Genomic DNA, 18,843 nt, shown 5'->3' with positions numbered 1-18,843 from the left:
CAGTGGGCTATGCACGGTGATAGATTCAGCATGGCTTAACACCCCCTGGTCCTGCTTCTCCAGTTTACTTCTGGAACCACTGCTTTAAGTACAGCTGCTATTCCTACCCCAGGCTTTGGTTCCTGGAATATAATTTAGAGAGAATTCCCTTTAATTCCTTGGTTTTGAGACAGACTTCTTTATTAAAGTTCCTACTTCATTATGTAGTATGACAGATTGATTGATTCTAGGAGGTATTTCAGAAATCTAAATTGAAGCCCAGGCTTTGCTCTGAAAAAAGGGTAGTTGGAGAAGTCATACAGTTTCTTGGAGGTCCTCTATACCTGTGTTACCCAAAAGTGTGGTCCACAGATCAGCAGCGTCAGCATCACCTTGGAGCTTGTTAGAGAGAGGTATTTTCAGCGATTGTTGCTACTAATAGGTTCTGTTCAGAGGGTTTTATTCTCTCTTTGATTGTAACTTCGAACTTTTTCAACTTCAGAGGGACAGTTACCAGGCTTCAATGTGAGTGCAAGCCTCAGATGCCCCTGGGATGGGTTCTTCCTTCTGGAGGCCACCCAGTGTAGCATTTTGGTGCCCATCATCTTTACAGAGGAGCACATGATGTCAAATAAGAGGGAAGGGGGTAGTTGGGAGAACATATCAGTGTGTGCTACATTGAGGGACCCAGAATCAAACTGAGAGGCTGTTTTAGGACCTAAGCTAATTTCACTCAAATTCTTTGCGAAGACATTTGACAAGTCCCATGGTCTATGTGACAGACACTCACATGAAAATTATAGTCAGGCTGACAGTGGGTAACAGTCCCTGGACAGGGATGGAAGAATAGAATAAATGTCATGGAGCATAGCCCTTACCTGAAAAGGAGCCCATCACCAGCCATGGCATAAATGACCCTCGGCATTGGGAAGAGGGAGCCCAGCAAGCTGACTGTCAGTCCTGCAACTGACCCGATGGCCACTACGAATTTTGCAGCATAGAACCCATGAGCCACAAACATCTCCATGAGTGGGGATTCTGTGTCAATGGCGTAATATGGCACCATCAGAGTTAAGATCATGCTCACCTGTTAAAACAAGAGGAAACATGGTGGGAGGTGGAGAGGACTGAAGCATGGATGGGTGTCCCATAGGAGAGGAAAGAGGCCTGCACTGGAGCTTGGATCTGCCTCTTCTTGGCACCTGCCTTTACTTTAGAACAGTTATTTGGCCTCTGGAGCTCTTGGTCTCAGTATTTTCTCCCCACATGTGAATCTAGTGGATTGGGCCAGGTGATTACTAATATCTCCCTCTGGCCCTTTCACATCTGAGGAATAAACCTGCAGGTGTTTCAGCTTCATGAAAGCAGAGCTACACTGAGGGTTCAAGTAGATATTATCAGGTAGGAGGAGCTGCAGCCAAAGGCAGTGCAGCCAGGACCTGGCAGTGACCTTGAGCACCTTGCCCACATGGACAAGACTCAGTTTCTTTTACACTTTCAGGGTCCCATGGGGTCTTATCCATACTACTTCTTACCCCAAAGGCCAGAGATCAAAACTCTGAAGATAAGTGCATAGTAGGGCCACAGCTGATTAACTGATGGGACTCATATTTCCATTCCCTCTCTGTAGCTCTGTCCCAGGAACCAGGCAGGCCAAGAAACAAATTATGGCATCAGGATGGAATCCAGTTCTACTCCGGGCTACAACACCACTATGGCTTTGCTTAATCAGGGCCTCTTTCTCTTCATATTTCATAGATCTGCCATAACATCCCTCCCTTCATAACTGGCCCCAGGCAATGGAACCAGCAGTCATAAGGCCAGGTGCCCCCCCGGCCTGTGAAGGCCAATGCTGGCATCACAGAGGGAGTCCAGAGCTTAAAAAGGAGAGAGTGGTTCATTTCTAGATCACTTCTTTGCCTATATTCTCAAAAGCCAAGATCCTCCAGTGAAGCCATGGGCCACTGGGGAGGATGGCATGGACTGCCACAGGCAGCACTTTGGCTCTCCTGGTGGTAGAGCGGCAGCCTGCTGACCAACACGAGACCTGATCACTCCACGGCATGGTTGTGGCCCATATATTCTGAAAGGGAATCTGTCCTAGCAACGTCACCACTTGCAATGTCCCCTTTGGGGATGTTGGGGGGTACACTGGAGGAGAGTGGGATTGATTCTTACAGCAATTCTCATTGGGTCTCTTGCCTGCGTTAAATTAGGATGGGCCAAAATTTGGGTGCATAGACTACTCTAGTGTATAAAGCACTATTCTAGGGAAGGAATTGTGATTATTAACGTCACTGTGTGTGCTGCAGTGCTTGACCCCTGCAGGAGGGGGCGTATGAGGGAGGAACAGCAGGGGAAATGCAGAAGAGAGTGTCTCTGCTGCCCCCAGCCCAGCTGTTCCTGATCACAGTCTGCAGAGAGAATCAGGGTTGGACGAGATGAAGCCGGTTGAGTGTGTGCATGGGGAGGTGATAACTGACCTAGCCGGAAACGTGGCTGGCGGCCCGCATGCAGCACTGCTCTCGTGTTTTCTTTTGGCTTCCAGGATAGTCCTGTTTGCCTTAGTGGTCCACTGGCCTGGCTTCTTCAGGCTGTTGCTAAAGTTTTTTTTTTTTTGGTGGGGCTGAGGTGGATGTGCTGGGTGGGAAGGAGATTCTTGCCGCATGCTATGGCCGCAGGAACAGCAGGGCTGATAGGGCGCACCCTGGCTGGTGACTCTTTCCTAACTGTGGTGACTGAATGGGTGGGACCCCCAGGACTTGGGGGGATTTGTGTGACCACACTCCTGTTGGCTTACCAGCTGGTTCTTGCTGTTGCCAGGGGCTGAGGGGATGTTGGATGGGGCCGAACTATTTCTGTGAGAGATTCTGGGGTGGGAGCTGTGAGATGACACATCAGAAGTGTGAGGAGTGTCTCAGGGGCGTGATCCTGAGGAGACAAGCCTGAAGGGTTCATTCTGAGGACTTCCCTTAGCAGGGAAACCTGAAGGGGTGAGCTTGAGCCAGTGTGAAAATACGGAGCAAGAGCAGGAAGACATTGCATCCCCCTGCCCCCTCCTAGACTTAGGGGAAGAGCACCTCTAGAGGACGATGTGTTCCCTCCCTCCACTCTGGGAAAGCCTTGCCTCTTTGCTGCTGGGAAGCTCCCAGAAGACAGAGGAGCATTGAGGAAGGTGCACAGAGGCTCACAATGCCTCTGCTCGCACACCCACCCGTTACTGCCAGCCTATGATCTGAGCTCCTTGGACGGCAGCCCACTCCCTGCACACTATCCCCTGGGCAGCAGCTGACACCAGGAGCCTGTGCAGAGGGAGGAATAGGGGCGCAGGCCCTGGCTTAAGTGAGGGCCTGAGGCTTCTCCCGTCTCCAGTTTGGAGCCCTGATTTTCTTCTTGTCCTCAGCGGGTGGGGTGAGCTTGAGCCAGTGTAAAAAGAGGGAGCAACACGAAACATACGCATACAAACACCAAGAAGGCACAAGGAAAGGATTACTTCCTGACAGAAGGAAACCCAGCCCCAGAGTCACATTTTAAGGTCAGATATGAAAAGACCATGAGGAGGGCCCCATAAGCATTTGGTACTTACGGACACATAGGCTGTCAGGCAGATGACGAGGGAGGCGGTGATAGCATACGGGATGGATGTGTTGGGATTCTTGGCTTCCTCTCCGGTGGTGGCAATGATGTCAAAGCCAATGAAAGCATAGAAACATGTGGCTGCTCCTTGCATCACCTGTAGGGATGAAGACATTTGTCACACTCAGTGTCAGGGCAGCACCAGGGCCTGACATGTGGTGCCCACAGTTGCCCAGTGCCCGGCAGACACTACTGAGTGGCAGAGGGGTTAACATGGTGGGACTTGTGCTAAACGCTTGAGTTCTCATCGCTACTTTCTAGCTGTGTGACTCTGGGAAGTTCCCTCATGTGTAAAATGAAGATAAGGATTATAGCCAAATAAAACTAGGTCACTCAACACATTCAAATCAGTTTTGGAAATAAGTGGGGTTATGAATAAATAAGTTGGCTATCCCTACATCTTAGGAACTCATTAACTTCTTTGTGCTTTGTTTTCATTCAGTGGTTCTCAACCACAATCACAGGCTGTGTGACTATCCCTAGGGAGTGTTTGGAAATGTGGGGAGGTTCCTGTGACTGTCACAGAGACATGAGGTGGGTGCTTCTGGCATTTAGTGTAGGAGACTCAGATGCTTTTGTGCAAACTATCCTGCCCAGATTACCGTTAGTGACCCTGGTCCATCGTCTCCGTGGCAACTTTCAGGTCTGAAATTGTATAAAAGGTTTTCTGATCTTCAGACATTCTGTTGTCTTCTATGGGAAGACAGGTAGAGATGATTTGATTTTCCTGCTCTTTTTGGGGGCTTGAGTGACCTAGTTGGGCTACAAGGCAGGGGAGGAGATGAGTGAGGCCGTGTGAAGCTAGGGAATGGTATCCAGTGACCTTTGCTGGATGTCTATCTCACAGGAGCCCATGTGATTCCAAGGATGGTTGGGACTTGACAAGTCAAGAAGTCAGTGAAAATCTTTCACTGAGGAGTCTGTGACTTTCTTCCAAAGAATCTATTGAAGTTTAAATTATGTTTCCCCCAGTTAGCATTCTTATTATCAGCTGAAAGTAAGAAATGTGCCTCTTTGAATGCTTGGGGATGTCATTCTAGGGGAAGATGAGAGAGATTTTTCTGGGCTTGTGTTTATGGGGTGAGGGGACTTGGCAACATGCAAGCTCTAGCCAGGGGTCTGGGAGTGAGGCTCCTTATGGACTGGACCATTTTTTTTTTCTTTTCTCCGTATTTAGTTTATAAAGGATAAAATTGTAAACATGTGCCAAGCAGAAACCAGTCCCTAAATTTTCACTCTTACCTTTCCCACTGACTTCTCAATAAGTAAAAGACAGAACACTCAGAACTAGAACCCGCAAGGTCATCACAAAATGGAAGGGCATCTCAAACTTCCCAAAGCAACCTTTGCCCGTCTGTAAAATGAGTTAGTTTCTTCTATAGTCTTTCCCGTTAGGACTCTAATGTTTCAGTTCTTTAACTGGGGGTTCTCATTCTGGGGTCCACACAATTCAAGGGGGTCTCAGAATTTTGCTGAGAAAAATTATCTTTTTATTTTCATTAACCTCCACCTGAAGGTTATCATTTCTTTCAGTTATAAGTGTAGGTGACAAACTAACAGAACCTGTGACTTTGTCACCAATAACAATCAGTTTCCTATGATGTTAGTTGTTGCAGACATCTTGAAACACCACTTGTGCTCATTGCTCCTTCCAATTTATGACGGTTATTAGATATAGATATTAATCTTTAAAGCACTAATAAAGAAGCACATTGTTATATCACAATTTAAAAATATTTTTACAACTATTTTTCAGTATACAGTTAACCCTTGAACAACGTGGGGGTTAGGGGTGCGACCCCAGCATGGTCGAAAATTCACTTACAGTGGCCCTCTGTATCCATGGTTCCTCCATGTACTCAGTTCCTCTGTGTATGTGATTCTGTATCTGTGGATTCAACCAACCCCTGGCCAGTGAAGTACCATAGTATTTACTATTTTAAAAAATCCACTCAAGTGGAACAGCTCAGTTCAAACTCGTGTTGTTCATGGGTCAACTGTAATGGATTTCTTTGAAACGCCTATGTAATTAGATTATTCATTTATAAACACAGTCATCAAAAGGGGGTGCATAGGCTTCACCAGGCTGTCGAGGAATCCACAGCACACACGCATAAAAAATATCTGTGAATGCCTTATCTATTCTAATAACTCAGGCAGAAAGAACTTCTCAAACCAGCAGTTGACACCAGAGGGCTACTTTCTGGGAGAGGTGATAACCCCCAATTTCACTCAAGTGAAGTCCTTCACTTTAGGACTTGGGAAGTGTCTTTGATCTCTAGACAAGGAGATCAGACAGATCTCACCTTATTGTACACGGAGGTTCACAGATTTGGAAACGTGCTTGTTCTCATTTGTCTAAAAGATGTTTCTGGTGTTCAAGGATGAATGGATTCTGGGGTTCCAGGCTCGCTAAGTGGCCACAATCAAGGAAAGCTTTGCTTAAAGACAGCTTTCAGAATACAGGTCCTGCTTTCTCTTCCTTTAGCATCTTTCTTGCCTTAAACACATACACACACATACACACAACTCTTGTAAATCATATAGTGACCTTTTATGACAATCAGTCTGATGATGCATTGCTCCCAATTAGGACATCCCAGGTCTACAGTGCCATGCCAACTTGGTGTGATCAGTTCTGGATGGAAAGGTTACTGACACTAGAAGAGGTCCCTGCTGAGGACAGAAGGGTGGGGAGGTGCTAAATAAGAACTTAGGGCCAAGCTACCCTAGAAAAAAGTGAGAGGTCTGTAAACTATGCCATATGAAGAATAACTGAACAGTTGGGGATATCTAACTTGAAGAGAAGACTCAGTGGAAGATGCCTCCAGACAGAATTGGAGGGACACTTCCCAGTTTTGAAGTATGGACTGTGTAGCAGCTGGAGGAGAGGTACACTGTAGGCTGCAGAGGGAATCCCACGGCCATGCATATGGGTGGGATAGGATTTGGTTAGGAGTGCAGATTTTGTAGACTGTCAGACCTAGGTTAGTTCTGTCACATACTAGTTTGGTGACCTAGAACAAATTCCTCACCCCTTGAGAGCTCATTTTCTTTATCACTTATATGGAGATAAAAATCGTATTTATTTAGCTCATTGGATTGTTACAAGGATTAAATGAGATAATATAGTCAACCACAGTCATAGAATACAGTCGGTACTTATAAATATTGCTCTTATTAGCAATATTTTTATTACTGTTGTAAGTTTTTCTAGAACAGATGAACCTAAGGGCACAAACAGATTCCTCCTCTTCTTCCTCCTCCTTATTACTTTTCTTTTAAACTTCACACGCATTTTATTAACTGCTTCCATGAACCAGGAACTGTGCTTGGTGGTGTGGATGCAGTCAAATGCAAAAGTACTCTGGACTTGATCCGCTGGGGCTTGGAGCCTAGAGGACATTGCAGGACTCAAAATGTAACCTCGACTGTGGTAACAGACTGAACAAGATTAATAGAGACTATGTATTTGTAAAACACAGACGCTACTATTTCCCAAATGAGTGAAAGAATAGATGGCAATCACTGATAATGATTAGATACCAGAAACTTAACTATGGTCAAGTTGGGAAGAGAGAGAATAAGTTTTGGAAGAGAAAGAAGAAGTTTGCAAAGAGAATGTCTGTTAGCTTGAATTTGCTTATGTAGAGCTCGAAAGCAATTGAGGCTGAAGAGTGACTGAACGGATGTCAGAGAGCTAGAGGTTCTGTGATAGGCAGAACACGAAGTTTCACTCGGATGGTGCAGATGAAATGGTTTCAGTGAAGGGGCTCTAGGAGTCAGGCCAGGAGGGCCTGAGGAAGAAATACCTCTGCCTCGTTTTCTCACCTTCTGATCTCCTGGTGATGTCTCCCACTGGCTAAGCCCAACAGGAAGCAACCAGCAAGGGGTCTTCTGGGGGACAGAACAGAGCCTGAGGGGTAGAGAGCGGGTGGAAGAAATGGAGGAAAACCAGCACACCTGCCAAGATCAAACAGACCCTGGCCTAATGAGATACAGATTAAATAAACAGATTATCAAAGAGAAGATAATACAATCAGCAAATAGGCTCACCTTTTTACTGAAGTTAGTTTGAATGAGTTTTTCTTCCTTGCAAGCAAATGATCCCTGACTGGTAACTACAAAAGAACCATGAAATGAAACTGTGTATGGGTGTGTCTCTACCCAAATAACCACTGACACTGCTTTCACTTCACCTTTTCCAGATCGCAGATCTGGCCTCTGGCATTTATGATTAGGATACCTTTCCATGCCTGAAAGAACGTGTGGTACCAACGGGTGAGCATCTGTGAATAAAAGTGGTGGGTGAAGTGTGTGTGCATGTATGTGTGTGTTTCTGGGTAAGTCGGTACTTTATCCTAACTTTCCTTTAATGTTTTATGTAAATAAAAAACAGTATTGATTTTCTAATTTGGTGACATAAATGGCAATTTTATTCCAAAATCAACCTGGTAGCTGCTCAGCTGGGTGATCCAGGTCTGTCCTCCCCTCTACAGAGCTTTGTGGGGAAGCAGCTCATGTCTCAATTGCTGGAGGGCTGCTACTTAATTAGTTGTCAAAAGAGTGTCATTTGTGGCCTGCTACTCAGTGTCTGGAATCCCTAAAAGCTGTCCCCTGTGCCTTGCTGATGTTTGAGAGGCATTAGGGTGAGGCAGCTCTCCATATTCTGCCTTGGCGGGTCTGCCAGATGCCTAGGAAAAAATTAGGCACTTTTATGTAATTCGGTCCCCAGGTAACAAGACAAAACTCCAACTTTAACAGCATTTCCTACCACTCTCATTCTCCAGATCTATTAGCAGCCTGTCCACAGCGACAGTGGAATGTGCTAATAGGTTCCAACAAGTGGATTCAAATGTGGAGACATGGAAAACAACTTTTCCTTTGTTTGGAGGCTGTCAGCATTCCCCACAAATACTTGCTCTGAACTGTTTTCCTGGGAGCTATTTGTGCTGGTGGAGAGTCTTGTTTGGTTAAAGAGAAGCCGTAAGATAGCATCAAGAACAAATAACATACAGCGAATACACATCCAACAATGTTCAGGGGCTGAGGAATTGCAGAAGGAAGCAGGGGTTCAGCCGAGGGCCAGCAGTTACTTGATATAGGGGAAGAAGTGTTTGTTGTTCTTAAGCTCTTCAAGACCAAAGAAGCATTTGACCCAGAACCTGTAAGTGAGTAAACCATTCCTTAAGTTATTTTCTTTGGAAGGAAGTGGTTGGAACAGTGAAAGAGTAGGTTTCTGAGGGGTCCATGGCCAGAGGACAGATTGCTCATTAACTCTTTCAAAGTCCTTGAGACTTGTGTTTCAAGTCATGTCACAGTGTCCTTATAAACCATTCCCTCCACAGTGGTTCCCTCCATCCCATACTACCTGAAGGGGTTGAAGAATAAAGTGGGTTGGAACTCTGAAATGGTCCCCTTGCCAGGTAGGGGTCAGGTTTTCCCTCAGGAGTGAAGTTCACGCAGCTGCCAAGTAGACAACTCACTTTTGTTGACAATTATTCGATAACAGAGTAGGGAGTGTGTTTGTTCACTTGGTGGATGGCATGCTCATGAAAAGGTGTCAGACCTTAAAAAATAGCATCTGTATTCAAAGTGGCCTTGCTGGACCGGAAAATTGACCTGAAACCAAAGCTGAGAAAGAACAGGTCTAGGCAGTTTGCTGGAGGGGGAAATGTACACTGCAGAGATCCAAGGCCAGGCAGATAGCAGACAGGATGAGTCAGCATCATCTTCCCACTGGGCTGTCCTTTGTGCTCAGATGATGTTTTTAGTCACAGCCACTGGGACATATATTTGAATTTCCTGCAGGGAAAATGGATTGGCAAAGAATAATCCAAAATCTCAGCCAGCTTTTTGGGTGGCCAATGACAAGCCTCCTCCAGGTAGCAGGCTTGGGTTAGAGTGAGGTCAGTGGCCAAAGGTGCAGAAAAAGACAGTTGGTCCCACATATCCAACCAGGGGTAGAGGAATAAATAAAGGCTTTTGCTCATCCAAGACTGGCATTGAATCTCAACTCTGTTATGATCTAGATTTGTGACTTAACTTTTCTAAACTTCAGTTATTTTGATGTACAACTGGAGATCACTGTACTTGTCTTGCAGGGCTGTGGTGAAGATTAAATGAAAAGTATATATGAAAGAGTGTGTCATAAGGAAGGCCGTGTTAGGGATGGCATCCTTCCTTTCTTTTTTATGCCTGATTTCTGATCTTCTTCTCTTGCTGCAGAAGCTAGTGAGAACCTGGAATTGGGTAGATGAGGACCCCTTAAGCTCAGCTTGATCAGCTCCTTCCTTAATGAGGCAGCTCCCGACTGAGTAAAGATGTGAAGCCCCTGAGGAGGAGAGGAGACCCCGTAAGGGAAATAAAGACCCCAGAACAAAGAACAAAGGGAAAGTCTCAAAGACTTGCTCATCTTCTTCAGCATGGGCAGAGGGTATTCACACAGAGCATATTAGCTCTTTCTAGTCTTCACATGGGGCCTAGACTACAGTGTGTACCATTTAAATAGGCTTGTTAGGAAAAGTCTGAAAATTAAACATGATCTGAGTAATTAAAAAAAGTTTTCAAATTGCTCTGATATGATGTGTCAGTAAACAATGCACGTTTGGCCTGAGCCAGCTTAACTATACTCCCATCTGATAAAAGCCTAGACCATCCATTGCTTTAATGCTTCTCCCAGCTCCCATACTCTAAGACTTTGTGATGGCTTGAAGGAAATGAAAATGAAACCTGTCAGATTAATTACCATATTACTTTTTTTTTTTTTTTAAAGAAAGGCTCAGAAAGGAGGGGTCATCATACACGAGGCTCTCAATGTAGTAGAAGGGGCTTTAGAGCCATATATACAGCTGGGTGGGGATTTCAGTCCTGGCACCGACTAGCTAAGTGACTTCAGGCAAGATATCCAGCCTCTCTGAGCCTTGGGTTCTCCATCTGTAAGTTTGGGGATAGCAGCACCTTCTGTAAAGTTTTGATATCCATGGAGTACAAAGCTGGGCACCCAGCAGGTATGGACGAATGCGAGCTCCTTACTCCCAACGTGATCGCTATTGCAAACCACACAATGTGCACATGAAAACATCTAAGATTTTATTCTTTTTTTTCCAAATATTTGGTGCAATTAGTTTTATCACTTGATAGATGAGGAAACCTGAAAGTACAGAAGTTAACTGTTGGCCAAAGTCTTACAGTAAGTCCATGACCCAGTAATTTTTACGTTGTTAAGAAAATGGTGAGAACATTTTCATGTGCTATGATGAAAATGCAACTGAGTTTCGGGAAAACATTCTTTCTTTGTCAGTCTTATAATTTGTTGTTTCTCTTATTTGATAGGAAAGGAACAATTTGTATCATAAAAAAATATAGACTTGGGAACCCAGAATGAGGTCATCAACAGTGTTTCTTTGTCTCTGCTTCTGGTTCTAACCAGTTTCAGGATTTATTCATTTTCATGGAGGAGGGATGAACTCCATGGTCCTGTGGAATTCTTACAGATAAGCGGAAGACTAGAAATCTTGGCTTAAATTGCTTCCTTGTTTTCTTTCTCTGCATTGAACAGTGTGGCATAGTTTAAAATACACAGAAGTTACTTTGAGTGTTCTCCAAAAGTGATTTCTGGTCCCTGGACCTCTTCAAGAAAAACCAGCCTAAGCAAAAGCTACAAAAGCAAGACTGGTGGAATCCTGCATGGGCTTCTGTCATGGATCCTGGGAGGCTTTGCATCTCTTGGTCTCAGTTTCTTTACCTGTTAAATGAGGGCATGGGACCAGGTGACCTAAGATCCGTTCTAGCTCAAAATTCTCTGATTTATGTTCTACTGTTAAAAAAAAAAAGAATGAGCTGGTGAATATTACCAATAAATCCATAAAGTAAGAATCTTAGTCATACTAGGGAAAGAATCCGGGTACATCTTAGAACTAGTACTCATTAGCATAAAGAATTTCCACTCTGACCTTCCCATTTTTCTTTAGCAGAAACCACACCACCCTATCACAGGGATGAGACTGAAAATATCCTTTTGGTTCAGCACACTCTCTCGCCAACCCCCAGACCACACCAGGTGGACTTCTCTGCTGTAGACCACACCACTGGAATGGGATCTATACCCAGTGCTCACTGGGCCTGCTCATCTGCCCTCTGACTGCAGTGGGACTCTCCACCTTGGGTCAAACGTTGAGATTAGATTTAAAAGCTGTTTTTTTCGTAGTTCCATTCCCAAGCAACATTCATCCCTTCCTCACCCGTCCACTGACCCGGCATCCTATACTGCGTTGCCTATTTATGGACTGTCTGTCCCTCTGAATAGACTATAGAGAGATTCTAAATGACTGAGCAGTTCATGTACAGGCTTTGGAGTCAGACAGTCGTGGCATTGGGTCCTGACTTGGGCACTTATACTGTGTGTTTAATAGCAAGCCATTTGACCTCTCTGAGGGTGAGTTTTTTCCTCTGTAAGACTATAATGTAAATATTTTCCTTTTGCAGTAATTAGGAAGATTAAATGAGGTATTATATGCAGAGCACCTACTGTAGTATTAGGCATATGGCAAGTGACCAATACTTCAAATTTGTATAAAATAAGATCTCAAGGAATGTTTGTAAAACAAACAAATAAATTTAAAAAGAACCACTTCTTTGGGACATTCCAATTAAATTCAGATAAAAGGTGTTGGAGAGGGTGCCATGAAGATGATGAGACAAGCAGCATTTTCTTGAAAATATGTCTTAGACTAGTCACAGGGTGGAAGGCAGAGCATGCATCAGGTACACCAGGATGTAGGAATGGACTCACCCCTGACCAGCCGTGGGGCAAGAACTGGCCTCCAGCCCAGTGCTTCCCACTGATGAAGAAGAAGCCTGCAATCATGATGAACACCCACACGGCCAGGTTCAGCACGTTGAGCACATTGTTGAAGCCCACAGAATTCTTCACCCCCAGTGCGACAATGATGGTGACGACAATCGCGATCACCAGAGCCAGAAGGTCCGGGTACGACTGCTCTCCTTTCCCTAGAGGGGAAAGATGTGGGTTAATATTGTCTAGGGGGAAAAAGGCCATGCAGACTCCCAGGCCCACCCAAGTGCATCTGTACTCAGCTCTGAGAAGGGTGGTCAGTTTGTCATGGAGGGAGACGGAACTCTGTGTGTGTGTGCACGTGTGTGTGCATGTGTGTGCGTGTGCGGGAACCTCCACTGTGGTCCACAAGTGTCTATTTGCATATGGGAAGGTTTTGGTATATAGGTGAGATGACCTGATATCCTGGACCAAAAATTGGGGTGCTTGATATGACAATTACAGCAGTGCCTATGGAACCAAGTCATAGAACATGTCAAGTCAGGACTGTCCTGGGACATTCAGATGCATATATGGGTCTAACACGTTATTTGAACCATTTTATCTTCATTGTTGTTTACTTTATAGCCCATACATTTTCCATTTTATTCCATCAGTCTTCTCTTTATTAGCAAATTTTAAAATAAGTGTCTTTGAAAATTATTGGAAGAAGGGTGTCCTTTCCATTTGTGTGTACATGGTTGCAGAGAAAATCACCAGTGAACGTGCCCCGCCTGCTTGGTCTTGTCTGTTGGTCAGTGGACTCCTGCCCTCTATAGAGTGGAAACGGCACTGCCTCGGCAGTCAGCCTCCTGCGTTTCAGCTGGACCCTTGCCTCTAACCAGCTGTGTGGCCTTGGGCCAGTGCCTCCTTTCTCTGGATGTCATCTGTAAAGTGAAAGAGTTCAGCTGCCTGATTTTGGAGGACCCTTTCAGACCTGAAATTCTGTGAAATCAGTATACTGAGAAAATGTGGTCTTTGTATTTTTTATCTTCTCATGATATCTGGGTGCTCAACATTTCAGTCAATTCTTCTGAGATAGGGACACCAGTCAAGTGACTTGCACACAGCCACTGAATTAGTCCCTGGAAGTTCTGGGGAAGACCCCAGAGTTTCCTTATCTACTGTGTAGCTTCCCATGAATGTAAAGGGATAGTTATCAGGATGGAAGGTGGGTGGCAGACCTGAAGCCTCAAGGTATTTGTTATGTGAGCTTCTGATTGTTTGGTATTCACTCATTTTGTTTCTTTTAAAAATATATTTTCTCATTCAAAAATTAATGTGTGCTTGTTTTTGAACAATTTAAAAAATCTTCCGATGAAACCACTGGAGAAGTTCCTTACAGTTCTTTTTTCTCCGTTAGTTTTATTTTTATATAGTTATTAACATGATGCACATACAGTTTGTATCCTTTGTCATACAGCATTACATCTAAAACATACTCCATGTTTTTTTTTTTGAAAAAATTTTCAAGCATTTTTATTTATTTATTGTCATATTATTTTAGGTTTTTTTTTTTGTTTGTTTTTGTTTTTTTTTTTTTTTTGGCCGGGGTGGGGAAGGTAATTAGGTTTATTTATTTTTAATGAAGGTACTGAGGATTGAACCCAGGACCTTGTGCATGCTAAGCATGTGCTCTACCACTTGAGCTATACCCTTCCCCCCATACTCCATGTTTTTACAACAGTCTTCCTGGTCATCCTTTTAGTTGCTAGCTACATAACACACTACCATAATTTACTTAATTGTTTGCTCCACTGTAGAATACTTAAGCTGTTTCTGATTTTTTTTGTTATTATAAATAAGGCTGGGATGCACATCTTTTCATATAAAGCTTTTATGGGAATTTATAGGGGAAGAACACTTGGCAAAAAAAAAAAAAAAAAAAAGGTATTTAAGGCCCTGGACACATTTTACCAGATTGCACCCTGAAGGAGGACCCCGTTTATTTGGCTAAGTTCGCACGTTGGGGTTAGAGGATGTGGCAGTCTCACCCAGGCCGTTGAGGGTTCCCACACTGTCCACCATCCAGCGGCTGATGGTGTGGTTGGTCAGGGAGTCAAACATGCTGCTCAGAGCACTGGCGCCCGCCGCAGTGCCAATCAGGTACTCCAGGATGAGGTTCCAGCCAATGAAGAATGCCACGAATTCCCCCACAGTGACGTAGCTGTAGGTGTAGGCCGACCCGGTGGTCTTGGGGACACGGACTCCGAACTCTGCATAGCAGACGCCTGCATGGGACAAACACACATGGACGATGGATTTCTGGAGAGGAGCCAACCTTTGGTGGTTAACCATCTTGGGTAGAAAATACTGGAAATCTCTGGATCTTGGAACAAATACACAAAGTTTATGTATATGAATCAATTCAAAGTCAGATCTAATGTTTCCCAGTTTCACTTCGGAAAACCTTTTTAACCTGAATGCCAGAACTAATTCTAAGAAACTATCAGAAACTGATCTTCTTCATTAGAAAAACTCCCATTTATTGGCGGTGTCTCTGTCATTGCTCCTTAGGTGTCAGCTATCCTGAGTGAACATGGGTCTAACTCATTGTGACCCCCACAGTTGATGGCACCAGGGTTAGATTATGTGTAGCACTCTTCTCTTTCATTTTTACGTATTGCAGAGGGTGCTTCTCATTTGAGAGTGATACCTCAAGCAATTTTTGAAAATCCTGTAGTATATCTGGGGAGAGGATAATAAAAATGTAAATATAAATCAATGCCTAGTTATTAACTAGGAAATTTAGCACATGAAAAATGTAATTTAGGGAATACTTTTAGAGTGCCTACTGTGTGCTTGGCATGGTGCCAATTGGTGGGAATTAAAGACAAGTGAGGCATGGCCCTGCCCTCCAGGGGATCTGTACCAGACTGTGTGAGCTCAGCAATGCAGTGATGTATAGGAACAAAGAGAGCAGAGTTGAGACATGTACATCAGCTGGCTTTCAGGTCTATGGAGGAATTAATTGCACACAGAAAGTGGAACATGAGGCAAAGAAATGGCGGGGAGAGACAAGTTTTGGGTGGCACGAGATGTGCATGGGGGGACTGGGAGGTGGCGATGCTGGAGAGGCAAGCAGAAGCCATGTGTTTTCTAAAGTGGGTTAGGTTAGGGCCCACTTCCACCAGAGTCATCTGTTGAGTTGTAATTACAGGAGGTGGAGACCAGGAGTCTGCATTGTAACAAGCTCCCCACTTGTATCAGTGAAAAATAATGATATATTGCTTCTTCTTCTTTTTTTTTTTTTTTTATAGAATTAGAGACCAAATTAGAAAGAGACTGGGAATACACCAAACTTCTGGAAGCTGGAAGAGTATTCTACGTTGTACTAGGAACTCTGAATTTGGGGGCAGAGGGTGGGGTACCAATTGGGAGGACAGACATAAGACAGCTTGGAGGAAACACACCAGGAAAGGGTTGTAGGAGGATGTAGAGGGGAACTCAAAGTCAACTTTACCTTCAGTCCTAGTTTTGTTAAGGGCCAACCCTGAGGTTCTCTCATCACAAATCAGGGAACAATGGTTCACTCTTTTGTGACTAAAGGGAACAGGTTTCTTTTCCTTTTGAAAGGAGTGAAATCAGTGCAAGGAAGCAAAAACAGAGATGTCAACAGCAATGACACAGTGGGTGACTAAATGTGATGCAGTTACTCTTTTCCTTCCCCTCGGTGGCATCCGTGTCAGGGTGTCCATATGGAAGGAGCACTGGACCAGCTGGGCAGCGCTCTCCTCTCAACTCTACCTCTCTTCCTTGAACCTGTGTACCCTGTTACGTTGTTTCCTTCTTTGTAAAGTAAAGGAATTAGGCCAGGACGCTTTCTTAAGGGTCTCCTACACTGACAATCTAGGATTCTATTGTTATATTGAATTTTGCTACAAAATATATTGAGCATAATTTACTTTTCTTTTACATTCATTACTATATTTTTCTGTATCCTGGAGATGCTCTCAAGGCTAGCAAAGCTGTTAGTCCCTACTTTGAATGGCCTAGGCTGCTGTTTATTTTGAGTTTCTATGTCAGCCCCCTTCCCTCCACTTTGTAAAATGGTTTTCTATCTCCTTCATGGAGGACAGACTGTCAGTTGTTTCTTCTTGTTGCTGTCACAGTCCAAACTCCTCCTTTTCTAAATCGCTGCTTCTAGCACTTGATGTTTAAGTGGTTAGAGTGAGTCTAAAATTAAGAGGAAGTGGTCTCAGAAGGAAGGCCTGAGGGGAGGAATTCCTCCATGAGGGAAGTACAGAGTGTGTAAACGCTGAGTGTGAGGACCTGGTGACATTTTCTTGGAAGCTTAGGGGACATGTGTGTTCTCTGCTCCTGAAGAGCATTGAATTTGCATGTACAGAGTAGGTTTCTCTTTAAGTGCAGTGTGAGGAGTGGATTAGGGGGCAAGTAACTTATCCTTGTCAGTGTAGGATCTACAGCTTTACCCAGTAATTCTTTTCTTTTTAAAATTGAAGCACAGTCAATTACAATGTGTCAATTTCTGGCATACAGAACAATGTCTCAGTCATGCATATACATACATATATTCGTTTTCATATTTTTTTATACCCAATAATTCTTATATACTATGACTTCTTTTCTCCATCCTTCTTTACCACCTGACAACGTGCAAGGCTTATACATAGAATTTTTCCAAGCAATGCTTTTGAAATGGGCATTGATTTGACTGCTGATTTAATCTGGAGAATCAGGATTGTTGAATTTGGGTAATCAAACATTCTCTCCTTGATCTTTGATCTGCCAAATTAAATTTAAAAACACCCAATTCACCATCGGAACCCTTTCACCAAGGGTAATTAGCAGATTGCCAAATCCTCCTTAGGTCTTGTGAAGGGACCAGCCCCTTGCTGTCCTAAGTTGGAGGAAGAGGCCCTGTGCTGTGCACAGTGCAGGTGCATGTAGAATCTTAGTTGTTCATTTTCCAAAAACCTGCTTGGTTCCTGATGACTGGAGTCTGGGGAGAATAGTGGAAAAAACCAATTAGCCTCTAACCATATAGGACAATTTCTGCTCCCAGAAGTCAATTCTTTGGGGCACATTCTGATTTTGAACATATTATAGTGTAAGAGATTTTATTTTGGCATCCTGATTTATCTGTATGCAAGAATCCAAGCTTTTAGTGGGCACTAGAGAGTATCCAGCCTGGTGCTAAAGCTCAGTGGTGACGAGTCAGTGATTTCAACTGCAAGTGTCCTGGAAAAGCCTGGAAAATGTTGTCAGTCATTCAGTTTTTATTTCAGAATATCTCGTGTATAAGAGAGACACATTTCAAGGGTATCTTTCTAATTGTAGTAAGAAATGAAAACCACGGAAAGGGTTTTTATATGGTTTTTATTCTAGATTCTGTGGTAACGGAGTATCCAAAGGCAACTTACTTGCCTCACACGGGTAAAAGGAGGGGCAGCTAGACGAGCCTCAGGATTCCTTCTAGTGCTCAGGTTCTTTGGTTTCACAGCTAGAATCAACTCGTAATCATTTGGGTCAACGGGAGAAGTCCTGAAGAAAACACTGCAAGCCAGCTGTCTCAGCTAAGGTGGCACTGTCTCCGAGGGGGAATTTTGGAAGTCTGTGAGGGTGTCTGTGGTTCTTATGATTATCGTGGGCACTCGTGGCATTAAATGGGCAGGTGCCTGGGCTGTTAGACATTCTGTCATGTGTGGGGCCGTCCCACTGAACAAGGCACCGTCTTGTGTCTTACATGATTCTGAAGGTCCCAGTGGACTTTCATGTAAGTCAAAACCTGTTTGTAACTTTTGAGCTTGAATCTGTCTTCATCTTACATATTAATACTAAGCACTTTTATTTGGCATGGCTTTATATACATTGAATTTTCCAGGCTGCGATAACTGGGTGAATTTAGGGACAGTTGTAATTTGTTTTGTTTGGAATTTGCCAGGAGTTGGTCATCATTTGGGAAAACCACATCATCAGTGGCTCAAGACACGGTCTTTGAGCACCAAACAGCACACCTGTGTGAGTGTGCGTTTGTAGCAATTGCATTCGTAGTGGTTCTATAAATGACAGCAGGCAACCAATGATTTCAGTATGTCCCCTAATGTCCTTATGACCCCGCATTCACACATTGAGATACTATTTTTGTTAGAAATTACTTTTCTTTCATTTATCTTCCCTACAAAAGGCGTAATGATTTTTTTTAAAGTTAAGTATGTAGGAAGGTACCATTATCTCTAGTTTGCATTGCAGAATAGAAAAAAAGAATTGCAGAGTACTTATTATCTAAAGTTGATTTGGTGTACTGGGATAGAGAATCACTATTCTAAATGAGAGATAGTTCATGAATAATCTCTATTCAATTTTGTAATGCATTTAAAAATTTCTTGCCCCAGAGTTACCTTCCTAATCATATTTGCCTTATGCTATTA

At 43.8% G+C, this 18,843-nt stretch overlaps 1 protein-coding gene across 2 annotated transcripts in view; it reads right to left on the bottom strand.

Annotated features, from left to right (window-relative positions):
- SLC7A14 (solute carrier family 7 member 14) overlaps window positions 1-18,843 on the bottom strand; it is a 102,745-nt gene that overhangs the window by 15,588 nt on the left and 68,314 nt on the right. For both annotated transcript variants that reach the window (XM_006188079.2, XM_032484424.1), the window contains exons 3-6: window positions 14,446-14,682; window positions 12,410-12,627; window positions 3,566-3,712; window positions 858-1,066 (exon numbers count right to left, since the gene is read on the bottom strand). In XM_006188079.2, the coding sequence (XP_006188141.1) occupies window positions 858-1,066; window positions 3,566-3,712; window positions 12,410-12,627; window positions 14,446-14,682 (811 nt within the window). The remainder of the gene's footprint in view (window positions 1-857; window positions 1,067-3,565; window positions 3,713-12,409; window positions 12,628-14,445; window positions 14,683-18,843) is intronic.

The sequence above is a fragment of the Camelus ferus genome, chromosome 1 (assembly GCF_009834535.1).
Source record: "Camelus ferus isolate YT-003-E chromosome 1, BCGSAC_Cfer_1.0, whole genome shotgun sequence".
Taxonomy (NCBI): domain Eukaryota; kingdom Metazoa; phylum Chordata; class Mammalia; order Artiodactyla; family Camelidae; genus Camelus; species Camelus ferus.
This window is presented reverse-complemented; position numbering and strand designations above follow the sequence as displayed.